General features: G+C 43.0%; 1 protein-coding gene across 1 annotated transcript in view; it reads left to right on the top strand.

The window, feature by feature from the left end:
* Positions 1-26870, top strand: part of LOC144828103 (NACHT, LRR and PYD domains-containing protein 3-like) — a 646597-nt gene that overhangs the window by 100341 nt on the left and 519386 nt on the right. The window contains 2 exon segments of the mRNA XM_078686228.1: positions 4317-4353; positions 23698-25410. Of these exon segments, the coding sequence (XP_078542354.1) occupies positions 4317-4353; positions 23698-25410 (1750 nt within the window).

Here is a 26870-nt window from a genome sequence, read left to right as displayed (position 1 = left end):
ATTGGCTATGCCAATGCTTGTTTTATTTGGGAGAGTTTATATAGACTTGTATTAAAGGCCCTAAATGTTAGGTGTCTCTGGTTGCTACATGGCAATAGCCCGCGGTCTCCGCCTCTCGGGCAATGGTATTATTGTCTCAGGACTGCAGGTCAAATTGATTGGGTCTGCTGGTGCTCATCTCTCTTATCGACTGGATGGACAGATTTTTTTACCTCAATGATATTTACATCTGTGCACTAATCTTGGCCAGAAATTGTTTCTCAATTTATACCTATATTACTCTCTGAGTATGGAAAATGGATGCCCCACAGCTGATGTGGGCTGCTCCACCTCTACTCCAAACTATAGTCACATTATTCTACTGCACACCATGCCACATAATTACACAACACAAATCCACTCCACAGCACACCACACAATTCCACGCCACACAATTCCACAACTGACTAATCCAATTCAACCCACTTAATTCCACTACACACCACATATATAGACTTCTTAACACATAGTAAAAGACATTGCCATTTACAATGCCAATAGCTCTAACTCAGAAAATGTGAGACCTATTGCATTTCCAATGATTGTTTATTTTGGAGTCTTTATAGAGGCTTGTTAAACCGGGATGAGTGGTTAGTCCGTCCTCCTTTTAAAGCGGGAGGAAGTTATTTTTAAAAAAAAGTTTGAGAAAGAGGTGCTTGGTTGGAGTGACCTCAATGAGTTTCTCTCACCATCATAGCAACTAGTAAGGAATGGTACAAGGAATGAATGAGGAGGTGATGTAAAGTCTATGGAAAGAGGACAGATTGATGGTAACAAGAGGTGTAGTGTTTCTGTTCCTTACTGGTAATCTTCATTACTCCGAGTCATAGTCTTCACCACATTCCTTGCTGACTCATGACTCGTGCCCAGCATTCACCCGTAAAAATACAAGAAACAATTACTATAATGCCCACACTAAAATTGCCCCAACAGGAAGTCCTGTGAATCGGGGAACACACTGGCACAGCCAAGGCACTACACTTCCTGCATTACCCGAGCGTAAATACTACCACCTGCCCCTCCCCTCCCCCCCCCACACTCTCAGGGATGGAGGAAGCTAATGAAGGACTGCGGCAAAGAAGACTGACTCGGAGTAATAAATCTTACCCGTAAATAACTGAGTCACTACCTACCTTGTCTGTCTTCCTCGCCACAGTCCTTGCGTCATGATCGCACACCCAAGCCCTAATGGAAAAATTGGAAAAGACAGAAACAATGCAACACTCGGTGCCTGATTCACAAAGATAAACTTCCACTTTCATGTAAGTTTATGATTGTTTGCTCTTCACAAAGGGATTTACAAGTAGTATCTTAGTAGTGTGGACTCTATGCACATAAAAATACCTATATTTGTATGTGGGTAAAGGTTTACCTTTGTGAATCAGGCCCACTGTGCTTATTAAAAAAAACAATATCAGAAACACACAAATAAGCATGCACTGAGGAAAGCACAGATGAACTGAAAGAAGAGGAATAAACGTCACCCAATCGAAATTTGTAATGGGAAATCAAAGTATGACAGTCAGATCAAGTGGCTGCTGTGCAAATATCTGTGTAGACCCTGAAAAGCTGCCCATGAGGAAGAGACCTTCCCAGTGGAACCTCCCTGAACCTGAGAAGGAAGGGAGAGACCCACCCTTTGGTAAGCCAAGGCAATCACTGTTTTAATCCACCTGCTAAGCCTGGAAACAGTGCGCTTATGACCCTTAGACCTCATCCCATAAGTGAGAACCAAAGAATCCACTCTCTGAAATGAGGCCGTTCTTTGCAAATTGATCTTAGGGTCCTAACCAGGTCCAAATAATTCAAAGAAATCTCTTTCTCTGAGATTGGTAAAGGAGAGAAAGAAGGGAGAACCAAGTCCTGAGACAGACAAAAAGAGACAGAAACCTTAGGGAGAAAGGTAAAGTTAGGTCTCATCACAATATTATCAACAAAGAAACGTAAATAAGGGCCTTGGCAAGGAAGAGCCCCAATAACCCCCAATCTATGGCTGCAGTATTGGCGACCTGAAAGAAAACTTTAAAAGTCAAATTTCGAAGGGATACTGAGGGAAGGGGCTCAAAAGAAGATTCTTGTAAAGCAGGGAGCACCACTGGCAGATACCATGAAGGAACATGGGAATGAACCACAGGCCTTCTGAGATGAAAACGTTTTAAAAATCAGCTAGTTAAAGGGTCAAAAAGTGCCAAAGAAGGGCTTTAATAGCCTTGATTGCTGCCCACTGACTCCTCAGAGTGGACACAGCTAAGCCTAACATAAAATCATGTCTGTGAATTTCCAGTACCTTACGCCACTCATAGACCCATCCGCAGCACTTCACTTCGTACAATTAGACCAAAGTCTCTCACAGACCCAGAGCGTACTTCAGTCCTAGAATTCTGAACTGAGGCTGCAATGTCTGAAGAACAAAGTCCAGTCTCTGCCTTTCCATTTCTAAACCCCCAGAGAAAGGCGGCGAAGGGAGGAATCTGGCAATTCCGATTACGTCAGAGAAGATGAGACAATAAGAACACTCTAAGAGGTCTGAACCATTTGTTTCAACAGGAACCAAGGTTGTGTTTTGTAGTATGGATCCACCAGAAGGTCCTCCACCCTCTCCTCTTAGACCTTTGATAGAGATTTACTGATGAGCGGAAAGGGAGGGAAGGCATAGAGGAGAGCCCTGAGCCATTTGAAACTCTGTACGTCCACCCCCAGGCCTTCTGTCATGGAAGAAGGGAACAAAACAGAGGAAGAGGTGCATCCTGCAGAGAGACAAACACGTCCTGCCATGGGGATCTGAAGCAAACTGCTATCTCCTGAATATGTGAGGTGATGGGGCCTGGGATGGAGAAGAGAAACCATTCTGGCTCAAGGGATCGGCATGCACATTCTCCCTTCCTGGAAGATAAATTCATATCAGGGAGAGAAGGCTCGCCTCTGCCTTAACCTGATCTGCTCTGCCAGGGCAGCCAACAAAGTAGCCCGGGTATCCCCAAGGTAACTGATATAAGACCTCGTGACAGGGTTATCTTTTCTTATCTAGACCGCTCGACATTCAGAGGAACAAAGGAGAAAGAGCTCTGTGCATTGCCCCCAGCTCCCTCCAGTTCAAAGAGTTCTTCGCCTTCAGTGCTGTCCAAAGTCCCTGGCACGTTATATTCCCCATGGTAGAGCCCCCAGCCCAGACTGCTCGAATCTGTAGTGATGGTCACAGGTAGTGGGGATAGAGGACCTCTGACTGCCAGATTGGAAGGGATTAGCCACCACTGTAACTTCTGAAAAATCGCTGGAGAAACTGTCACAGACAGTCGCAATTGTGACATCGGACTCCATCTCCCCTGAAGATAGTACACCAGATGGAACAAGCGTAGGTGAGACCAATGTACCAAGCACAGGGAAGACGCCATGTCTCCTTATACCCTCAACTACTCTTGACCCGGGGCCTCCTGGAGACTGCTTGTGCTGCAGCCTGAGTTTCTTCTGGAGAGTTGGAATCAAGAAAACTCTCCCCAGCTCGGAGTTGAATCAGCCCCAGTGAACTGCAGTTCTTGGGTGGGTGTTAGAGAAGACTTTCTTGCATTGAGGAGAAACCCATGAGACTCCAGACACTGGCACCATCTTGAGAGCTCGCAGATCCTTTGAAGAAGAAGAACCACAAAGAGCCGGTCATCAAGATAGAGAGGTGCCAACAACACAATGCATGCAGGCACCACCCAAAGGAGCCACGGTCTCTGTGAAGGCTCGAGGAGGCAACGAGAGGGCAAAAGGAAGAACACAGAAATGGAACTGGTGCCCCAGTGCAAAGAATCACAACATCTTCTGAGAGGACTGGTGTGTAGATAAATGAAGGTAGAAATCCATCGGGTTTATAGAAACCAGAAACATCCCAGGGCAGGTGAGGGGAAGAATGTATTGTAAAATCACCATTTTATATTATTGATGATATCTGACTTGGTTTACTCCCTTGAGATCCACAACCAGATGATATTCTCCTAGGAGCTTTTGAACCAAGAGAATAAGTGAGCAACAGCCTTTCTCCCACTCTTCCTACGGCACTAGGACAGTAACCCCCTGGGCTAGAAGTTCTTCAATTCTGCTTTGTGCAGTGACCGTAGTGAAGCGCTTTTCTGCTCAATGAGTGATGTGTCTCGAGGTTCAGTGAGATGCTGATATGTAGGTTGAGGGGACGAGAGGGGCTCCAAGAGTGAATGGGGGGCTACTAGCACCAGTGAGCTCTGTGTCTGACAGGTCACTGAGATATTGGCATTATGGTAGATTGACAGGATGAGAAGGGCAATTGAGTGCTGCAAGTGTCAGTGACATCAGTCAGTGACATACTAATATCATGTTAGACTAATGGATTTGGAAGGGCTCCTGAGGGGTGACTGAAAGACTTTAAGGGTCAGTGAGCTCTGTGTCCGGGATCTCAGTGAGATGCTGGTATCCTAGCAGCCCGTCTGCATGAGAAGGGCTGCTGAGGGGGGACTGAGAGACTATAAGTGTCAGTGAGATCTGTGTCTAGGAAAGAACATTGGTACCGGGAGCCTGGACAGCAGGGACGCAGTACCCTACAGTCAAAGTTGCATCAAAAGCCAGTCAAAAAGTGTGTGGGGGGCACTTCAATCTCAACCCACTTTCCCTCAGACACCAGCTCTAGGAGCACAGCGGCCCTCTGGCCACTCTGCGGAGCATTCCCTGCCTTGGTCAAAGGGTTTGAAAGTAGAATATCAAGTGTGGCTCTTGCATTTATACTGTCAAAGCAGACAGAAGATGTGTTTCTCTGCACTTTCAGAATCGGTTTGTGGTGGTTCTATTTTCATCTGTTCTCTTAAGGCTGATTTGCAGACACAGTCTTTGTGTAGAATAATATTCAAGAATGTTATGTTATGTTATGTTATGTTATGGCATGTGATGTTATGTTATGTCATGTAATGTCATGTTATGTTTTGTTATTTTATGTTATGTTTTGGTATGTTATGTTATGTCATATGACGTTATGTGATGTTATGTCATATGATGTTATGTGATATGTTATATTATGGTGTGTTATGTCATATGGTGTTATGCTATGCTATGCTTTGCTATTCTATGTTATGTTATGTCATATGATGTTATGTGATGGTATGCTATGTTATGTGATGTTACGATATGTCATATGATATGTAATATGTTATGTTATATTATGGTGTGTTATGTCATATGATATGTTATGTTATGTTATGCTCTGCTATGCTTTGCTATTCTATGTTATGGTATGTTATGTCATATGAAGTTATGTGATGTTCCGTTATATGATATTATCTGATGTTATGTTTTGCTATGCTATGTTTTGGTGTGTTATGCTATGCTATTTTATGTTATGTTACGTTATAGTATGTTATGTCATATGATGTTTTGTTATGGTATGTTATGTCGTATGATGATATGTAATATTAGGTTATTTTATGCTATGCTATGCTTAGCTATGTTATGTCATATGATGTTCTGTGATGTTATGCTATGTTATGTTATGAAATGTTATGGTATGCTGGAACATGGTTGGAGAAGGCTGGCATAATGATGTCTTCGCCATGTGGGTACTTCCTGACAAATTCTGGTGGCCAATCCTGTTCTGCTAGAAGTATATCGTAACCCTTTGAAAGTTGCTCCCAAAAGAGTGCTTTTACTTTTCTTGGTATGTCTTCCTCCATCCGGAGTGTTATTTCATATAACCCATGTGGAGAATTAACCCTGGTGTCTGCAGTCTCAACTTGAATGTCTTCATTTAAGTCCACTGTCTCCAGAAGTTCTTTCAGGTTCTGGCGAGCTATTGTTACTTCTGCTGCACTGTCCAGCATTGTCTGAGCTCATTCTCCGTTCTTCAGTTGAGTTATCAGAATTCTCGGCATGTCTGATCTTCAGACCTGCTACCTTCTTTTTGGAAAATGTAGGTTTTGGTTTTTTTTCTGAACGTGTTGATCGTCTTTGGACTTTACGCATTCTTCCTTGTGCTCTGACCGTCCTCTTCTTTCAGATGTCTGTGACGATATCTGAAAGGTACGAGAGGAGCGTGTGTCAGTGTCTTGATACCTGTTAGGTTTTCTCAAATAATCCCTATTCCTGAGGTTATACCTCCTTTCGGAGGGCTCCTTTTGAGGAAACCTACCTCGAGAATGAGAACGTTTCTCGTTTGAATGTTGTTTACTATTATTCTCTCACTTCTTTTTAGAAGATGTAGGATTGTGCTTAGTAGAGTGTTTTTCAGGTCCTTCAGACAGTTGTGGTTTAACTGTATAATTCTATAAATTTTTTATGTTATTACATAATTCCTTGTCCGACATGGATTCAATTTCAGGGTCAGGTGTGTAACCTGCTAAAATCTGCCATGTTGCTCCTGGTCTACCTAGTGGACCGAGCCTGATAATGTGATTTAAATGTTTTAGGGCGCCTTTAAACCAGAGATCATGTTCTTGGTATGTGAGAGGAATTTAATTATCCTCAAAAGGAATATATTCCTCAAGTGGATCATCTTCTTTGTAGAAGTGAAACAAATGTGTTGCTGGATGTGATTCTGGGAATACTATCCATAGGTAGAATACCTCTGTCTAATAAGATGCATGTGCCTCTATCACAAAAACGGCTCTAGGTTTCATTAAAACCTGTATAATCAAAAACTACTGCAACATCGTCGGGTACAGCTCCACCGGTTCCGTTGTTAGTCTCGTTATTAGACATTGTTTAATGAAAAATGCAGAGCAAGTTTCAAGGGAACAAAGATAAGGTGCACAATATTTTGGAACACTGTATCCTTCAACGTTGAATAAACCAAACAGCTAATACATAGGATTTTCATCCTACTCCGCTATGGCGGATGTTATCTCTACCCACTACAGACGTCTTATGGAGTATTATGAGTAGAGGGTCTCTGAGAAAAGCATGACTGAGTTACTTCAGTATCTAGCATTAAATTAGTGCCTTACCAAACCGTTGGGCACCATGTAGTGTAGTCCATATACCCCTTATAGGCTCTGCGCATTGGAATAATATACACTATAGTTTTGACATAGGACTGAGGTCAGTATGCCTCTATCGAGTACATTAAACTTAATTACTTGTGTGTGCCAGCTAGCTCAGAGGTCACTAGAAACTTCTCGATTGAACAAGAAGGGATTAGTCTCTGACAACCGGATAAACATGACAACTTTGTTTCCGTTAGAATAGGAACAGTTCTTCTCAGAATCGTGGAATCAATAGATAGCAGTTTCACTCAGTCAATTGTGCATGCTTCGTTTCTACAGAGTTACACAGAAATAGATAGACGGGCATTTATATAAAAAGGGTTCATTGAACAGTCTTATTTCTCGTGCAAGAGATATGAGCTGTTACAATTGTAAGACAGAATGTGAAGTATAATAAGTACAGATATAGTAGTAAGATAAAATAATACTGCTACAGCATGGTTTGTAGCTATGACATATATTCATAAAAATACATACATAAATAATACAGCCTAAAATGAAAATACTCATCTGGTGCTTCTAAATAGTTGTACCCCAGTGTACCTAACCAAAGTGTAGTACACGGTAAGAAGTAGTTGCTGTTTTCTAAAGTATAGCTAGCTATAGTTTAGTTTTTCCAAGAGTTGCCAAGAGTCCCTCTAGGTTCTAGTCAGCTCCATACCTTGGAATGAAAGAGTTTGTAATCTCTCTCCAGGTCTCGATATCTAATACCCCACAAGGGGAGTCAGAAATACTGCAGCTGGATTCTCTGTGAGGAGGATGACAGCGTCTGGTCAGTGCGTCAGGCGGAGACTCGAATTCCTTCCGAACTTGCTGTGGCGAGCTGTGCAGCTGAGCCATGCAAGTATGCAGCCGTGACTTGCCATGGCAAGTGAAGGTATATTTATAGCTTGAAGTTGTTTAGGAATGCCAGTATTGACATAAAAGTCGGGCAGAGGAACCTCATGAATGAACCCCTAAGGAATAGATGTTCATGCATAATAAATGAGTTATTGGAGAAATCAATAATCCAAGCAGGGGAAGTCCTAAGGGTTTAAGAGTCTGGTTTTCCAAGAACTCGTTGTGACAGGGATGGATGTAGGTGACCATGCCTGTATTTGGTTATCATGGAAAATGCCTAAATAAGGGTCGGATTTCTATGCCTAAATAAAGGCAATGAGAATTGTGCCTTTATAAGGGCATAAATCGGGAAACCTATATATGGTATCTAAATCGACACACAACAGGTTGAAAGTGAAGACGCGGGTGCCACAAAAGTAAGGGTTCTCCACTTTTAAGCATTCAGAGTATCAAGTCTGAACTTGTTGGACAATTCTTTACAGAATAGCAAGTGCTTTGAGTAAATTCCCCATACAAAGACCGGAATGTAATTTTGGATCATAACTTTCTTTTACTATTTGTTCTTTTTCTTTTGCTAAATGACTGTTGATGAAGCCATTCTCCAAATCAAAGACTTAGTGAGAGCACTTTACTTAGATAGAAGAGAGGTCATTAAAACCTTCACCTGCTGACCGCATAGAAAAGTGGTGTCTTCCCTCACATACCCAGACCCATGATTTAGAGACGAGATGATTTGAAAAGTACCTCTGGCTCCTTCTGCTTCATTCAAGGGGCATCTTTCATCATGGTGGTCCTGGTGTTCTTGAGCCTGACCTAAGAAGAGAGAAAGAGAAAGAGAGGGAAAGAACTGTATAATGAATTGTGACCAATACTTGTGAATAAAGAACATCATGTAAAGAAAAATGTATTAGGTTTCTTATGTCCTGCTAAACCCTACTGGCACATCTATAGAATACACCACCACCTAGGCGACAGGTAGATATGCCATGTTTGGTACCTATGGAATTGTAATCATAAACCCTCTTTAATGGTAAAGTTAAATTATTGATTGCAATTTGGAAAATGCCACATATAGAAAGTTGATTGCGACCCTGGCTGTTGCACTGCTACGAAGGAAAAATTCTTCCATGTAATCAAATTTTTTCTAGTTTTAGCCAAGTAATCCATAGTAAACCAGTCAATATAACATATTGTACTCATCTTCTTCTTGGTAAATATATAGAGTCAATCCAGAGACAGCTCAAATTCACTAGATGCTTTATTTTCTCATTTTCAAACGTTTATGCCACTCACCCAAGCTTTAACATAAAACGTGTGTATTTCGCAACTTTCCATTTAACCCAATGCATTTCGAACCTGTAAGGTTCTTCGTCAGGGGTTGCTATAAAATATTAAAAACATACACTTAGCCACCCTTTACTCTACATGACAGACTCAGTGATTCAAAAACAAAAGCGCAAATAAGATGTCATCCCTTTAAACCTTGCAGATTTCCCACCCTTAACCACCCTCGCAGTGTCCCAAATAACACAAAAACGGCAATTAACCCAAAAGTCTCCTCTCTTAAAAGAAACTGTGTGATCTAAACATCAAATATGCCCTCAGCAAATGCCCCTTTTGTATTTACCCATAAAAAATGATGAATAAAAACAGCCTCTCCCATTGCACGAATCAAATACTCCCAATTTACCTTGTGTAAGCCAAACGTGGCATTACAGTCTCTAACTTCCTCCTTAATTCTCAAAAGGTTAATGAAGTTGCTCGCTCCCTCTCAAGTAGTTCTTTTCAACGCTATCACAGGTGTGCTCAATGAAACCATGTGACATCCCTTTTTAACTAAGACGTGCTCCTTACAAAAAACATCTCTCCTACAATTCCCATAATGCATTACCCCACTATTACCTTTTACATAAATACTCCATCAACGAAAACCTGTTAACGCCAAACAAAACGTGAAAAGTTATCCAAAATATAACCTTGAGTTGTGTTGTCTGAAAATAATAATTATAAACAACATCATATTCACTGAAATAGTCATTGAAGTCCGCAACGTGCAGAAAATGATAGAGTTTGTGATGTTTCCAATCGGTGGAATATGCTGATCCTGGTGAACTTTGAGATTTCACTGTCTCCAGAGTGACACTCACTTGCTTTTAAATCATCTTCTTTTCATCCAAAAACCATGGGGTGCACAATATGTTAAATTGACTGGTTTACTATCGATTACTTGGCTAAAACTAGAAAAAATTTGATTACATGGCAGAATTTTGCCTTCGTAGCAGTGCAACAGCTAGGGTCGCAATCAGCATCACTTTTTTCCTGCGTCTTTGACTTGCTGTGAGGGGAAGTTTCACAGCGCTGCTTGCACGCATTTATTTGGCAGTCACAGCAAAAAATTAAAATACTACGGGAAGGAGTGCATTCACTACACTTGTATTTTGCTTGGCAACTTATAGAAAGTTGGCATTTCCCTGCCCTTAGTCATGTGACCCCAGACAAGCTGAAGGCACAAAGGGCTGAGTGTAGCCAACAATTGGACTTTGTGAATTCCTCCCCAACAGTCATACAATAGTGGGATTAGCTGAGCCTCAATGGGCCATCAACTGGCAGGATGGGCGGGGGAGGAGCTGAGCACAGCCACACATGCACTGGAATAAGCTGTGTTCTGTCTCCTCACAATAGACCTAAAAACCCTGTATTGTCACTGCAGCCAGCTTGGGGCTAGGGAAGGGGAGTCAGGAAACTCCAAGAGCTTCACAGAACCTTTCCAGAAACTTCTCACACCTTGTAGTAGCACTGCACCAGGATATAATAATTGGACCTTCAAACCCACTCTTCCGTTTACCATTAGTCCTGCAGAAGGACTCTCAGAAAAATGCCTACTGCAGTGACCTACTGTGCACTCTGCCAGACTGTTCCTGTACCTCAAAGGACAGCTTTGCTGCGTTGAACCCCCAGATGCCAGCCCTGCAGTTGAGCCATACATCTACATCTGCACCCAGATCTACCAGAAGTCACTCCAAGGGTTAGTTTGTGTCAGGTCTCACCGGCTCCTGTCCAAGTTCTGTATGCTTTGTCAACACCCTCTGGGATCATGGATCAATCATATGTGTATAACACAGGGATATAGATCCAGCAATATGTTGCTCTCTGTGCAATGTTGCTACAGGCATTACTATTTAGCACTTATTGGGTGAAGGCACTGATTCTTAGAATACTCTCCTGGTGTTACCAATGCTTGATTTCTTGTGTGCCTTGCTGTTGCCAAAGCTTGTTCTGGAGTCACAGTTCTTCGTTCACATTTCACATTCCTGGACAGACCATCTTCTCTGTTGCTTCCATGGCTTTCAGGAGTCTAGAGCCACGTGCCATCAATGGCAGCCATGATTAGCTGTAAGTAGCCATGCCTCGCACATGGCTGCGCTTGGCTTTGTTCCTCTTTCTGCAGATGTATTGAGCTAATAAGTTGTTCATCCTAGTGATAAAATGGGTTAAATTAATACCACTGCTAGGGTGCACTGATGTAATGCTGTGGACCTACTGTCAAGTAATCTTCCCAACCTCAATCAGGGTTTCCTATGCACCAGTATCCCTCACTTCTTAGTACCCCCCCTAGGATTTACCAACGTTGACACTTCAACTGATGGTTTGGCTGCACTTTTACTATCCAACTCTGTGGTCCTTTTGCCTGTACGAGAAAAGGGATTATTAACTTTGCACTCTTACTCTGAGCACTGTGTTGGAACTCACATAGTGGAGCTATAAGACATTTCGACTTTAAAGAATGAACCCATGTAGCTTCTTAAGGTAACAGGGCTCGGGCATCAGATAACTGCAACGCATTGTAAGATTGTTGACCCTGTGTCGCAGCTAAATTGTGCAACTCCATCTCCTATTACTGAAAATGAGTTAATTTACTACCAGTGCTGTGCTTCAGACTGTTGTAGTGCTGCAGACCTACTAGCACCTGAATTGCCCATTCTCCATCAAGGCTTTCGTGAGGACGAGATTCACACACTGATGTACCCGTAGTTTTAACCAACTTGCCACCCACTGGTTTATTCAGCCCTCCTTTAACAAACCTACGAGCTCTGTATTCCTTTTCCTGTAGGAGGCTGGGCTACCTTAATAGCACACTTAATAGTGCTCAACAGTGTGGTGTAAGTGCAATAAAAATGAAGGTGTTAACCCGGCCTTTCCGGTTCCTGGCCACGTTTCACAACCCCAACAGTGCCAATCCTTCAATACGTAATTGAACAACAAGCTCAACCGTGCTTGCATAAGGATCTTGCTGCATCCACCAAACTTGTACCTGCTAACCCGTCTTGCTCACTTCCCCACTTAGAATGCCTCCACAACTGCTGCACGCAGGGCTCACTTCCCCACTTAGAATGCCTCCACCCGAGCTGCACGCAGTGTGCACTTCCCCACTTAGAATGCCTCCACAACTGCTGCACGCAGGGCTCACTTCCCCACTTAGAATGCCTCCACAACTGCTGCACGCAGGGCTCACTTCCCCACTTAGAATGCCTCCACACGAGCTGCACGCAGTGTTCACTTCCACACTTAGAATGCCTCCCCACGAGCTGCACGCAGTGTTCACTTCCCCACTTAGAATGCCTCCACACGAGCTGCAAGCAGGGTTTACTTCCCCACTTAGAATGCCTCCACACGAGCTGCATAGGGAATAAACAAAGGCCCCCTGAACTTTGATCGTGCGATTCCTGGGACAGGGAATAAAGCATGTGTGAAAAAAACAATTCCTAGGCAATCATAATTGTTACAGATATATAGGCGGAGGGTATCACAAAAAACCAATGACAAATAACAATGTCCATGAATATACGTATCATATTTTTAATACATCACTAGTTAAAAACAATAATCATAATACATTCTAATTGTGTCACAGAATCTTAATTGATAAAATCAGGTAAAAAATACAGTCAGTAAAAAATAAAATTATACACTCAATACTAAATTTGTATTTATTTTTTGTATTTATTTTATTTGTAAAGCGCTAACATTCATCCTAAAAGGACATCACGGCGCTAAAGAAGAATTACAAGTGATTTAACGGCAACACTTTAGAAATTATTGATCTGGGCTGGGGAAAAGGAATGTTTTTAGTTGTTTCCTAAAAGAAAGGAAGCAGTCAGTTGTTCTGAGTTTGTGGGGTAACTCGTTCCATTTTGTTGCGGCAATGTGAGAGAAAGCCCTCTCTCCCATCCTGACAGTCCGAGCTCGGGTGATGGATGCTCTTCCGGACGTCATAGATCGTAGGTTTCTAGAGGGTTTATGAAATCTGATCATATCATGTAGGATGATGGGGCCTGTATCGTGGAGTACTTTGTGTGAAATACACAACAGTTTAAAAATGGCTCGTTGTCGCATTGGGAGCCAGTGGAGCTCACGCATACATTTTTTGGCTGAGTCATATTTTCTTTTATTACAGATGGCTTTGGCAGCGGCATTCTGAACCAACTGCAATTTGGAAAATAGGTAATCTGCCATTCCCACAAACAGTGAATTACCATAGTCCAACCTACTCAGCAATAGTGATTGGACTAGTGTTCTCCTGCAATCTGTCGGAACCCAGGGAAATAATCGTCTGAGCATCTTCAAAAGGCCATAGCCTCTGCCGCAAACTATGGAGACATGGGATTTCATGGATAAGTCCTTATCCAGTGTTATTCCTAAGTTTTTAGCTTTTGTAGTCGGGTTAGGAGGCAAGCCCAAATCGCTCGGCCACCAACTGTTGTCCCAGACCTGTGTGCATCTGCCAAACAATAGAATTTCGGATTTGTCAGCATTAAGTCTAAGACAATGGTCCTGCATCCATGTTGCCAGTTCGGTCAGGCAGTTTGTCAGTCTAGTTTTAGAATCATCATTTTCATCAATGGTGACCATCAGCTGGGTGTCATCCGCATAGGAACACATTTCGACACCCCATTTTTTGCCGATGGTTGCCAATGAGGAGACGAACACGTTGAACAGAGTTGGGCTCAACAACGCCCCCTGAGGAACTCCGTATTTTATAGGTCGCGGAGGAGATGTATAGTCACCCAGGCGAACTGATTGGGTTCGATCCGCTAGGAACGATGTTAACCATCCAAGTGCTTTATCTTGAATTCCTTTCTCTGCCAGAGTATTCAATAATTGATGGTGGGGTACGGTATCAAAAGCCGCTGATAAATCAAGGAGTATCAGAGCAACTGTACTACCTTGATCTACCTTGGTCCTAATACTGTCTGTCACCGCTAAGAGTGTAGTTTCTGTGCTGTTATTTGCCCGAAACCCCGTCTGTGAGGCATCCAGCAAACCATTAACTTCCAAAAATGTGGAAAGTTGTCTATTGACCAGCTTTTCCAGAACCTTTGATAGGTAAGGTAACTGGGATATTGGTCTATAGTTGGCTGGATTGTTAACATCTGTCCCAGCCTTCTTTACTAAAGGAGTAACTAGAGCCTGTTTCCATGATTTTGGGAATTCGGCAGAGCTAAGGGAAAGATTAAATACTCTGGTGACTACTGGACATATTACAGGGGTGAGCTGGGAGAAAATGTGATGTGGACATGGGTCGAGTGGTGAACCAGACTTGACCTCAAGCATGACTTTTTCTACTTCTTCTTCTGAAAAAGGACCAAAAGTATGACAGATGGTATGTGCAACATTTGGTGCATATTGTTCGTTTTTTTCCATCCCTGATTTTGAAAAGGAGGCATAGATGGTATCAATTTTTTCGCAGAAAAAATCATTAAGTTTATTACAGTTCTCCTGTGAGGGAGTAAGATGTACGGAGAGATTAGTAGGGCTGCATAATTCTCTAACAATTTTAAAGAGTTCTTTTGATGAATTTTTATTCTCAGATACTCTGCGTGTGAAATAGTCCTTTTTTGCCTTTCTAATTGCTCTATGATAGAGTGCTTGAGCTTTTCTAAAACTATCTTTAGTTTCATCTGTCTTGGATACTCTCCATTTATGCTCAAGAGAGGTACAATTTCTTTTTAAAAGTTTGAGCTCAGGTCCGTACCATCTCTCTGATTTTTTATTGCCTGGTTTGTGACGGGATTGGGTGGTCGAACAATGTTCCAGTGCATTTTTAATATTGTTCTGAAGCAGGTCTATTTCCTCATGGATGTTAGTGCTTATACAAGATGGGTGTGAGAAATGATTACTGAATTTCTCCAATGTAAAGGATTTCCAGTTTCTCATATTTGCTATGAATGCACTATGTTTTTTGGTCTGGGGGATGGGGAGATTAATACGGAAGGTGATCATATAATGATCGGTCCATACCAATGGAATTAGAGGGTCGATGTCAATAGATTCGATGTTGGAAAATATCAAATCTAATGTATGTCCTGCAATGTGTGTTGGTTGATGGACTCTCTGAGATAGCTGCAGGATAGCCATATCTTCCACCAATAGATTCGTCAAGGAGCTGCTACTATTGTCCAGATGTATATTAAAATCCCCAAGGAGGAGGATGTTCTTGTTCTTCAAACAGACAGGCATAATCTGTGTGAGTAACTGTGAACTAAAATTTAATGTGCAGCCCGGAGGATTATAGATTAAAATGCCTCCAAATAGCACACTGGTGTTTATGGACACCGTAAATGCCAGAACATCATAGTTTCCAACAGGTGCAATACTCTCTTGTCTGCATGAAAGATGGTCTCTGAACAGTAGAGCTACACCGCCACCCTTTTTCTTAACTCTGTTAACATTCAATATCTTATAGTTTGGGGGAAGGGCTATAACTATATCTGGGATATTATGCTCATCGAGCCATGTTTCAGATAAACACACTAAATCAGGTTGGTGTTCGTTAAGAAGGTCCCAGATATACGTTGAATGTTTGGGTAGTGATCTTACGTTCATATAAATGCATTTAAGAGGGAATGTATGTAGATGTAATGGCACAGGGTTCAGTGTTGGGGTGCATTCCCATCTGCAGTTGTAACAACTAAATGGGCCATAAGTATCCATCGGACCCATGTGAGCACATTCAAGAGAGTTTGTGGTTGTCTTACCAATTACATCCAGCAGTTCGCGGCTTGTATAGGTAATATTTCCACTTGTGTCTGGGACCACACTGATAATTTGGGCAGGGGTCATGGCCCCTGGTCCCGGCCGGCCGCGGACGGGCGCAGACGGGCTTGGCTTAGGCGCGCATCCGGCGCGCCCGCTGCGCCAGCCCGCTGCGCCGTCTGGCCGGTATACACATTTTATAGTGTGTGAGGAGGGTGGGAGGGCAGCACGACTAGAGCGCAGCCCCAGCCCTACCTAAGATGGCGCCCACCGCCGCAAACAGCAAGTTCCAAAAAACGGCTGGGGCGAGGCAGAACAAAGGAATTAAAGCGTGAAAGAAGGTGTCAGTGTGCCTACATCAATTCCCCAACTAAAATTATTATTTAGAGCCCCCCAATGTAAAATCTCATAAAAACGCTATTTTGCCGTTTTCTCATCCAAATTCATCAATAAAATTGCCAGAAGTAGTACACCAGTAAAATCACTCGCAGCCCTAGTGTCTCTCACTAGGGAGAGCTCTAAAAAGGCAGCGAGGGCTTAGAAGGACCGGCTCTAAATAGCCTGGGAGGGCGGGAGGGCAGCGCGACTAGAGCGCAGCCCCAGCCCTACTTAAGATGGCGCCCACCGCCGCAAACAGCAAGTTCCAAAAAACGGCTGGGGCGAGGCAGAACAAAGGAATTAAAGCGTGAAAGAAGGTGTCAGTGTGCCTACATCAATTCCCCAACTAAAATTATTATTTAGAGCCCCCCAATGTAAAATCTCATAAAAACGCTATTTTGCCGTTTTCTCATCCAAATTCATCAATAAAATTGCCAGAAGTAGTACACCAGTAAAATCACTCGCAGCCCTAGTGTCTCTCACTAGGGAGAGCTCTAAAAAGGCAGCGAGGGCTTAGAAGGACCGGCTCTAAATAGCCTGGGAGGGCGGGAGGGCAGCGCGACTAGAGCGCAGCCCCAGCCCTACCTAAGATGGCGCCCACCGCCGCAAACAGCAAGTTCCAAAAAACGGCTGGGGCGAGGCAGAACAAAGGAATTAAAGCGTGAAAGAAGGTGTCAGTGTGCCTACATCAATTCCCCAACTAAAATTATTATTTAGAGCCCCCCAATGTAAAATCTCATAAAAACGCTATTTTGCCGTTTTCTCATCCAAATTCATCAATAAAATTGCCAGAAGTAGTACACCAGTAAAATCACTCGCAGCCCTAGTGTCTCTCACTAGGGAGAGCTCTAAAAAGGCCTGACAGTAATAATCTAATCCAAAAGACAATACACTTTTTCCAATCAAAGAACCAATCAAGTAGTAATCAATCGACTCTTCCCCTTCAAAAACCCCTTTTTACTCATCCAAAAGCCTCCTCCTACTGCTATGACCTCCCCCCCCAAAAATTCTCACTTTTCTGTCCCTCCACTATCCTTTTCAATCAAAATAACAGACTAACATGTTCACTTCTCAAATGCCATATTCAACTATACTAATTCACCACTAATCCTTTGTGTTCCAGAGTAGTGTGCTACTCGCTAGGCATGGGCGGTAAATTTCGCTCCGCTCGCGGAATTTGTAATATTTTGACATTTTCCCGTTCCACAGAGAGCGCGAAAATGTCAAAACTTTCGCAATCTGCCGCGAAACGGAAGTATTTTCTTGTTCGTGCTTTAGAACTGTGTTCTTGTGCGCATGGTAGCGACTTACCGGGGTCCCTGCGTTCGCCAACGAGTTTTCCTATCCGTTTGCGTGCACCATAAGATGTTGGATTGTCGGTAGCAGGTCACGCTATCCCGCGCAAGTTTGCGATCGTGAACACGTCATTCGATCCGGAACAGGAAATAAGCATCGCGAGCAAGATGGCCGAGCCCATTAGTGACCGCATGGGCAAGTTGGACATAAATTTCCCCGCGAGCACGCAAAAACGCATTGCGAACGGGTGGGAAAAGCAATCTCCGCATCTTCGTGAGATTTCCGCATGCTCGCAGAGATTTTGAGCAATTTCACGATAATTTGCGAAAGTCAATTTTGCAAATTCCGTCCACCCCTACTACTCGGCAATAAAGCATTTCAACACCCCATCAGGGTTACCAGCACTATATAAATGCAAACCATTTTCCTTTTTCTAACCCTCCCCAACCCTTCTCAATCCAAATAACTGACTAACATATCCACCACTCAAAGTACTTTCATGTTTCGCCATACTAATTCAACAGTAATCCTTATGGGCTCCAGAGTAGTGTGCTAATCGCCAATAAAGTGCTTTAAAACCCCATTAAGGGGTAGCAAGTGCTATATAAATGCAGACCTCTTTCTCTCTTCTATCCCTCAACCTACCCTTCTCTATCCAAATAACTGAATACCATATCCACTTCTCAAATTACTTCATATTTTACTATACACATTTTCAACACTAATCCTTTATGGGTTCCGGAGTAGAGTGCTACTTGCCAGCAAAGCGCTTCAACACCCATCAGGGGTAACATGTGCTCAGGTGCTGGATGAATGCAAACTTTTCTTACCTTTTATCCCTCCACTACCCTTCTCACTCCAAATAACTGACTATTACCCACCACTCAAATTACTTTCATATTTCACCATACTAATTCAGCACTAATCCTTTATGGGTTTCCGGAGTAGTGTGCTTTAACACCCTATCAGGGGTAACAAGCGCTATATAAATGCAAACCTTTTTTATTTCCTCTTCTATCCTTCTGCTATTCTTCCGAATCCAAATAACTGACTAACCTATCCACCACTTAAAATGTACTTGCATGTTTCACTATACTAATTCAACACTAATCCTCTATGGGTCCCGGAGTAGCGTGCTACTCGCTGAAAAAGCGAGTTGATGCCTCGTGAGGGGTAGTAAGCGTTATATAAATGCAATTACAATACAATACAATAGGTGCACACAACGCCACAAACTTATGAGTACTGACTATCGAGGACACTCCCTGCAACAACCGGGGTAAAGCGCATGATCATTCTCAACTTTCCCGGTATACTAGTACATATCCAGGTCACGATACATACGGACGATATCGAGGCCAAAAAGGGTGAGTAATTGAACCCTAAAAATCACTCAGGAAATTGATGTGTGTGTTGAAGCAATGCACTTAACGGCCCTTTAACTATTGTCACAAAACAAATATTGTTGATCAGAGGTCTAGCAAACACAAACACGGGCTCTGCAACAATGTTGTTTAAGTATGACTGGTGATCAATTAGGTCAAGTTAAGGTAAACCCCGACGAAGTCCATGTTAGTGTTAAAAAAAGCTTTTTGCACACCGCTGATGCTACATATACGTGTTTTCTAGCAATTGTCACCTTGTAATACACTATGAAATAGAAAAAGGTGATTTACAAAAGAAATGGCAACTCGCTATAACCAAGCACTCTCAACTTTCTTACCAGAATTTCTACACAAACTGTGCTCTTTGTTTTGTCCGTCCCTCCTTTCTTTCAGGTCGTTTTAATATACAAGGTAGAATCATGCCTTGTCATCGTACAGCGTGACTGGTTACTTCAATTATCTGCACACTCAAAAGAATCAGTCATGCAGTAGTGTAAGATATTCTTTCTAGGTCCTGATGAATTTCCATTAGACCCCTTTGGGGCTTCAATAGGCAAGAAACATGTTGACCACACAGCTTTAAAACGTATCACAACTGCTCTCCAGAACCATTGCATCCCACACGAGCAACACTGGTTTTAATTGGGTTAGTGAGCTCTATTAATAAAGTTGACTCAAACCTAGCATCAATAAACCTTTTTTTAATCACCTCTTTCATGCACTACTCACCACACCCCACACACCCACACTCACCAGCAAAAATAAACCAGCATTGACGTAGCCAATACGTCTCGCTTTTGGGACCTTCTAAGTATTTAGTTATGCAGCACAATATCCTTGGTGCAACAACATCAGCTGTTGCATGGCTACACACTTATAAGGTCCCAAAGGCGAGACCTATTGGCTATGCCAATGCTTGTTATTATTGAATTACTGTCACAGTGGGAAAACATGAATTGTAAGTGTGAGAGAGAAGTGTGGTTATTTTTCACAAAGACACTTTTATCCTGTTGCAAAAACGGATGAACTGTTTTGCACATACATACAGGATGCTCCAATCAGCTTCCAGATGCTCATTTTCCAACAGTGGTTTGATACATAGAAAAACACATGCAAGTAGGGTGTTTACTGTCGTAACCTGTCGAGGATGAGGCTCGGGATGGGTGCTTCTGCCCTTTCCTCAGGACCATTGCCAGACCTTTGCATGCTGGGCACCAGTCTGCAGTACATTATGCAAGAGAAATGTGGCGTCAGGAGGGTCTAAGCAGCTCCAGGGATGGTCCTACATCTTCTCAGGGTCTCGGGATGAGGTGGAGGTTAGTGGTTTCTAGTGGACAGTCATGTAAGGTACACCAAAGTGGCCTGACTGTACCTATTACAAACTGAGGAAATGTATAAATATTTTATACTTCGTATGTTAAATAAGTCTACAATTAGAACATTTTTGGGGGCGGTGGGATTAGAGCCAAGGTGGGCTAAGAAGTCAGAAAAAGAGCCGTCATCCTTTGGAGAGAGGCTTTGTCTGTGTCGAGGACACAACGCCTCAGCTCAGCAGGATCGCTGCACCGTCGCGAGCTCCCTGGGCGTGCTGCTCAGTGATTGCGAGCTAATTAAAAATGTTACAAAGCAGCAATACCTTCTGGGGGCAGTTAAGTTTCTCTAGTTTGAGACAACTGCTGTTTCAGAGCAAATGTCGAGTAACTCTTCTTGCTTTGTACGGGTTTGTATTTTTTTGAAAGCCAAGATTCTGAAATCATTTTCTTTATCAATTGTAAAGGCACCAATGAATTGCAAAAGTGAGAGATTTTCGTATAAAAAAACGGGATAGACATAGAAAGGGGACTATAGTTTGCCACTGCCCTCCGTTGCTGCTGGAGGGACCACATTAAAAACGTTCATGGCTGGCCCAAATATTAAACAAGCATTGGCAAGAAAGAGACCTGGCCACGCGGCCGTGAAAGCGATCTATGGTGAAACGGCCGCACGGCTGTGAGACGCGCTCTATGGTGGGGGAGGGGCAGTTGTGAGAGGCGCCCACATTTCTGCAAGAACAGCGCTGCAAATGAACCTCCGATGTTTGCGGTTTGTTAGGCTCGAGTTACATGGAGCCAGGAAGATGTGCGGAACGGTAAGACCCGAGTTAACTTGCATTTGGAATGGAGCAATGCGACCAGAAGTTGCAGTGCCAAGTAAAACAAGTCCGGGAGTGGGAAATAAAACCAGCACTGGCCGTGAAAGAGACACGGCCGCGCAGCCGTAAAAGCGATCGATGGTGACATAGCCGCGCAGCCATGAGACGCGCTCTGTGGTGGGGGAGGGGCAGTTGTGAGAGGCACTTAAACAACAAAAGAAAGGCAGATGGCTGCGCGTGCATGCGCACATGCACTCAAGCTTGTAGCCAGCGAGCAAACGCCTGGGTAGCACTTTCGAGATGCCCTTTACTAAAAGTCGAGCAACAGCGCATGCGCTGTTCTAGGCTCGACATAAAAAATCTCCGGCAAAGAGTCCCTTTGCGGGTTCCCGGCGGGCATTGCAGCACCGGCCCAACTAGGAGCATGCCCAGATGATGAAGCATGACAGCTCTCTGGGTGTGTGAGGGGACTTACTCCAATTGGAGGATATTCCACTGACCTGATAGACCGCTATAACATTTTCCTCTTCCCAGGAACTACACACCCTCACATCTTTTTTTACACAAGGTTTTAACCATGCCTCTGTTATAAATAAGACATCCAGTTGGTTGTCGATGGTTAAGTCCTGTACTTCCTGAACATGTTTAGTTAGCGAATGAATGTTATTTAGGCCTCCCTGTAAGGAACAAGGGGATGGGATAGATTTAGGTGGCATAAGATTGGCTCGATCGTTGGTGACCCCAATCTCTATTGGACACATGTAGCAGGCAACCGGCCCAGTAAGTGGCTTGGGTTCTAGATGTGACCGATAGGATTTGGGTTTTGCCTAAAGCTCCTCAAAAAAGCTAGATGTTAGGACTCTACCTTGGAAGTTCCAATGTAGTGGCTACCGCAGGCCATTGGAACGGACGTGGATGGGGGCAGACCGGCTTGCCCCTGGTGTGCTTCTGGTCTGAGCGATGCGCCCACTGCGTGCGTCTGCATCACGGACCTGCACAGAAAGGCAGCTTGGTTCCGCCTGGTCTCTTTTTAAAATCTAATAAAAGGCTCCAAGTTAGTATCCAGCACACTGTTTCTTACAGTTGTTGATGCTCCACGTCTGAGGGTGCAGAAAGGGTGGCTTATCCAGCGCTGCTTTGTCACTTCTGGGGCGGTATGAATACAGCGATGACCTGTACGATGCAAACTAGCTATGAAAAGTCTCCAGGTCCAATCTGGTGCCGGGGGATGATTCTGAGATGAGGAGTCTGTGGTTAAATAGAGTATCACCAGAAAGAGCGTTACAGAAGGTAAGTAAAATGTTCTCTTGCGCCACTTGCAAAAAAAATATAATGTTAGATTTCATCTTTTTTATTTTTCAACCTAGTTTTTCACACAGAACTTCACAGATGTAGGTTATCTGTATCTTGCATTTTTGTTAATTGTAAATAGTGTGTTTTTGGATGGGCCGCACGTTATCTGTAATTCTGATATTGACTGGGACGTTCTTGCAGTATTTTTGTGTTGGTTCCATTCATGTGTTTGTGAAGAGCACTGATTATTTCTGTAATCCTATATAGCAGTCGGCATGAAAATGTGGGAGTGATACCTCAACAATGGCTTTAATTTTGAGTTTGAGTGTAATCCAATCCCTTTACAAATAAGAGTGTTATGCATGCACTGGAATTTAAGTTTTTGTTGGAAATACTGCACCCCAGCAATTAGCCCCTGATGAATTTCACAAGGATAATCCTTTCAAAAGCTATCAGGGAATAATGAGTGGTAAAAATGCCAGACATGTTGAAAGAGTTGCAGAAAACAGCAATTCTGCATGTAATTCCCCAATTTCCCACGAAAACTCAGATTAGCAGGTTTATACGGTTTCTGATGAATGGCACAGCCTGGGGTAGCGTAGGTTCCGGGATCAGCGCACACCTCACTCATTACCAGGGCACTTGTAGTTGGGCATCTACCTTGACATTGGTGGTGTGTGGAGTTCCACCCCTGGACTGTGGCCCCCAGCGGCTCCTCGTGTGATCTTCACTCGTCATCAGCGATGACTCTCTTGATGAATGTAGAGTCTCCCACACTACTTCTTCAGGGGTGTAGAATCCATTACAGACATTGTAGTGAAGGACGTGGCATTTAAAGGGTGGCTGCTCGGGGACTCGTGGGCGTGAGGACATCTGTGGAAGGGAGATAAAGACCTGCTAACTTTGTTGTTTTTCTTAAGTATTTTGCTTCCTTGTTTGATGAACCTGTGATGTTTTTCTTTTGCTGATAGAAATTTTCAGGAAATAAATGTAGTTATAACTGAGCGTCCATTTCCTATTATACTATTCTTTCCTGGGAATTATGTCCTTGATGCTCCTTCCCTGTATATTTCAATCCAAAGTCTGTCATTTCAGGACAACAATGAATCCCCGATGTTAAGATCTCACAGCGTAATTTATCATTCTTTTCGATATCACCAAACAAGAACCAACCGTAGCGGCAACTATAAATACATAAGTAGTGTTTCATGTTCATTGTGACTGTGCAGTTAAATTAAACTGTATCGCTGTTAACTCGCATTATAGTCCTAAGCAAATTTTTCATATGTTCTCTCTGTTTTTCAACAGATCCCAAGAGGCAGTACAAGGAATATATTAAAGATGAATACAGAGGGATGAAAGATAATGACGGTAGAATCGGTGAAATTGTGACTTTAAAAGAAAGGTATACAAAGCTCCTCATTTTAAAGCACTACCGTAATAAGAAGGAAAAAGAACATGAAATATTGTCATGTGGAGAGAGACATCTAAAGCTTATGGCAGAAAGAGCTGCAGATTCATACTCTAGCATCGAACATTTATTTTCCCCTGAAAAGGATGGGCACATCCCCAGAACTGTGGTGCTCCAGGGAGTGGCTGGGATCGGAAAGACAATGACTGCCCGAAAGATCATGTTCGACTGGGCATCGGACAATCTCTTCGAGGACAGATTTGAGTATGTGTTTTACATCCACTGCAGAGAATATAACCAGCTGAGTGCACAGAGGCCACTCGCTGACCTCATCTTACACAGCATTAAAGGGGGGCCACGCCTGTCAATGAGTGAGATCGAAGCCAACCCCGAAAGGCTGCTCTTCATCATCGACGGCTTTGATGAATTTAAAATCACTGAAGATTTGCTGTCCGATGATCCTGATAAAACATCTCAAGAGGGTAAAACAATCTTCAGTTTATTAAGGAAAATATATCTTTCAAAGTCATATATAATAATCACCACCAGGCCAACTGCTTTGGACGCCCTCCAACAGTGCGTGAAGGGTGAACGCCTCGCAGAGATACTTGGATTTTCTGAAGCTGGTAGGAAAGAATATTTTACAAGGTTCTTTGGGGATGAAATGCAAGCTGCAGACGCTATCAGAATTGTAAAAGAAAATGAAATTCTCTACACCATGTGTTTTGTGCCCATCGTGTGCTGGATTGTCTGCACTGTCATCAAGGGGCAGATGGAAGATAAGGAGGATGCTTTGTGTGATTTGAGAACAATTACTTCTGTCTACTTGCTTTTTCTTTTCAATTTATTAAAGCAGCAGAGTTTAGACTCTGTGCAGCAAAACATTACCAGTAACTTAAAGAGGCTGTGTGCCTTGGCTGAGGAAGGCGTCTATCAGCAGAAAATCCTATTTGATAAAGATGACATAGTTAATCATGGTGTAGACATACCGGCCCTACAATCCCTCTTCCTGAACAATGATATTTTTCAAGAATTAACCTGTAAGGTCAGCGTCTACAGCTTCATCCACTTGAGTGTTCAAGAGTTTTTTGCTGCGCTTTTTTACAAACTAGAAGGTAAGGATGCAGCCGCACAGACCACAGAGTCTCAGCAGCGAGGCGTGACCCGCTTACTGAAGGAATACACAGAGTTGGGAAACAATCACTTGATGCTGACCGTGCGCTTTCTGTTCGGCCTTCTCAATACAGAGAGACTGGATAAGGTAAACAGTAAATACCAGTGGAAGGTTTCACCAGAAATAAAAATTGCTCTAAAGGCCTGGATAACAGAAAAACTAAAACTAAAACAAGGAGAGGAACTCACTAGTCACACCATGGAATTATTCCACTGTTTGTATGAGACCCAAGATGAAGAGTTTGTGAAAACAGAACCTGTATGTGTGAAACACATACAGTTAACACCCAGGGAGATAAGGCGCAAGATGAGTTCCATGGATTTCAGAGCACTCTCATTCAGTTTACAGTATTCAGGAGTCGAGAGCATTGATCTACAGGCCATTACAGTGAGGCCCGAGGATGTCAGAGCGCTGAAGCCGCTTTTAATGAAATGTTCCACACTTTGGTAAGTCTCTCAATCGTGTATATTTCACAACGCCTGTGTTTCAGAGTAAAAATAAAAATTGATAGCATGTTACTTCCTGTCAGGGATGCGCAGCATAAAACACAGGAAATCACATTGTACCTTTGGTGGAGCATTGCATTTCTGGGGTGTGCTTGGGGTTATCTTGTATTGCACATTGCTACTCCACGCTCGGCACTTTGTTTCATGGCACTTCTGTGGCTGCAGTGACTGTTACCCCCCTGTGCTGCTGTGAGTGAGGGGCACAGCTCACCTTCAGTGGAGCGAATTCATATTACAACTGCGGTGTCCTCTTTGTCACAATACGAGTCTAGAGGAACTCCATTAAGAGATTTTCAGTGTCCAGATATATTGCTCGTGTGTGTCACTCCCTCGTGGAATTCCTGCTGTCATGAGTCAATCCCCAGGGAAGAGGGAATTGCAGTGTGGACTGGAATTACACGTGGCATTCCCACTTCTGTTTGAAATAATGCGCACATTTTCCATTTCCTCTAAGCGTGTGTTAAATGTTTGTGGTAGGGGTAGGAAGGACAGTTGAAGGGATGTGGAAATAAATGAAAGGCAAGTTATGGTATTTGTGAATATCCAAACAGTTGTAAACTTGTAGATTGCTCAAAAGTGTGAGTTGCCTTTTTTTTAAAAATAGTTTTATACAGCGTGAACTCGACCCGAAAGTATCAGAGCGCTTTACATGAGCACCGGTTACGATGCACACGGATACATTTATTTTATTTGTTTGGCACAGGGAGATTGTGATTTGCACATAATCACAGGATGTTGATATTCCCTGCCGACACTTGAACCCAAGTCCCTAGCTTCATGGTCGACTGCTGTAGCGGTTAGGTCACATCCTCCCTTTGCATATCTGGACCTTGCTTTTTTATTCCATGGATCAGGAAAAACATGTTAGGTGGCCTGGCGTTTGGCTACTTCTCAAAGTCTGTTTGGAATGCCATACCCAGCTTCCAATGTGTTACTGTCTGTAGGAAGGTGGCTCTCTATATAGTGCACTAAAATGAAGTAAATTGTGCAGAGAGTCCAGGCAACCCTTATTGGTTTACAGAGACAAACATGAAAGCACTAAATGTTCTCATTTGTGCCAGTGTGGGCGAGCAATTTAGGCTTATCAGAGGGCAGTGCTGAGCATTTGTGGTACTCACAGAGGTAATAAATGAGACATACACTCAAAGAATAAATCGGAGACCAATTTAGAAAAATAAGGTAGATATATCTATATACATTTTGATACAGAGCACTTTGTAAACAAGTAAGTACGTTTTGAGATATCAAATTTCACAGGTAAGTAAAATGTTCTCTTACATGCGTTTTTGCACGTAATGCTTTCCTCTGGGTGAAAAAGACATATACGGTATACAGGTACATGCAGTTACGTTACAGATGTACACATTAATTTTATTTGTTTGGCAAGGGGATATTAAGTG

Source organism: Lissotriton helveticus, chromosome 4_1 (genome assembly GCF_964261635.1).
Source record: "Lissotriton helveticus chromosome 4_1, aLisHel1.1, whole genome shotgun sequence".
Classification (NCBI taxonomy): domain Eukaryota; kingdom Metazoa; phylum Chordata; class Amphibia; order Caudata; family Salamandridae; genus Lissotriton; species Lissotriton helveticus.
This window is presented reverse-complemented; position numbering and strand designations above follow the sequence as displayed.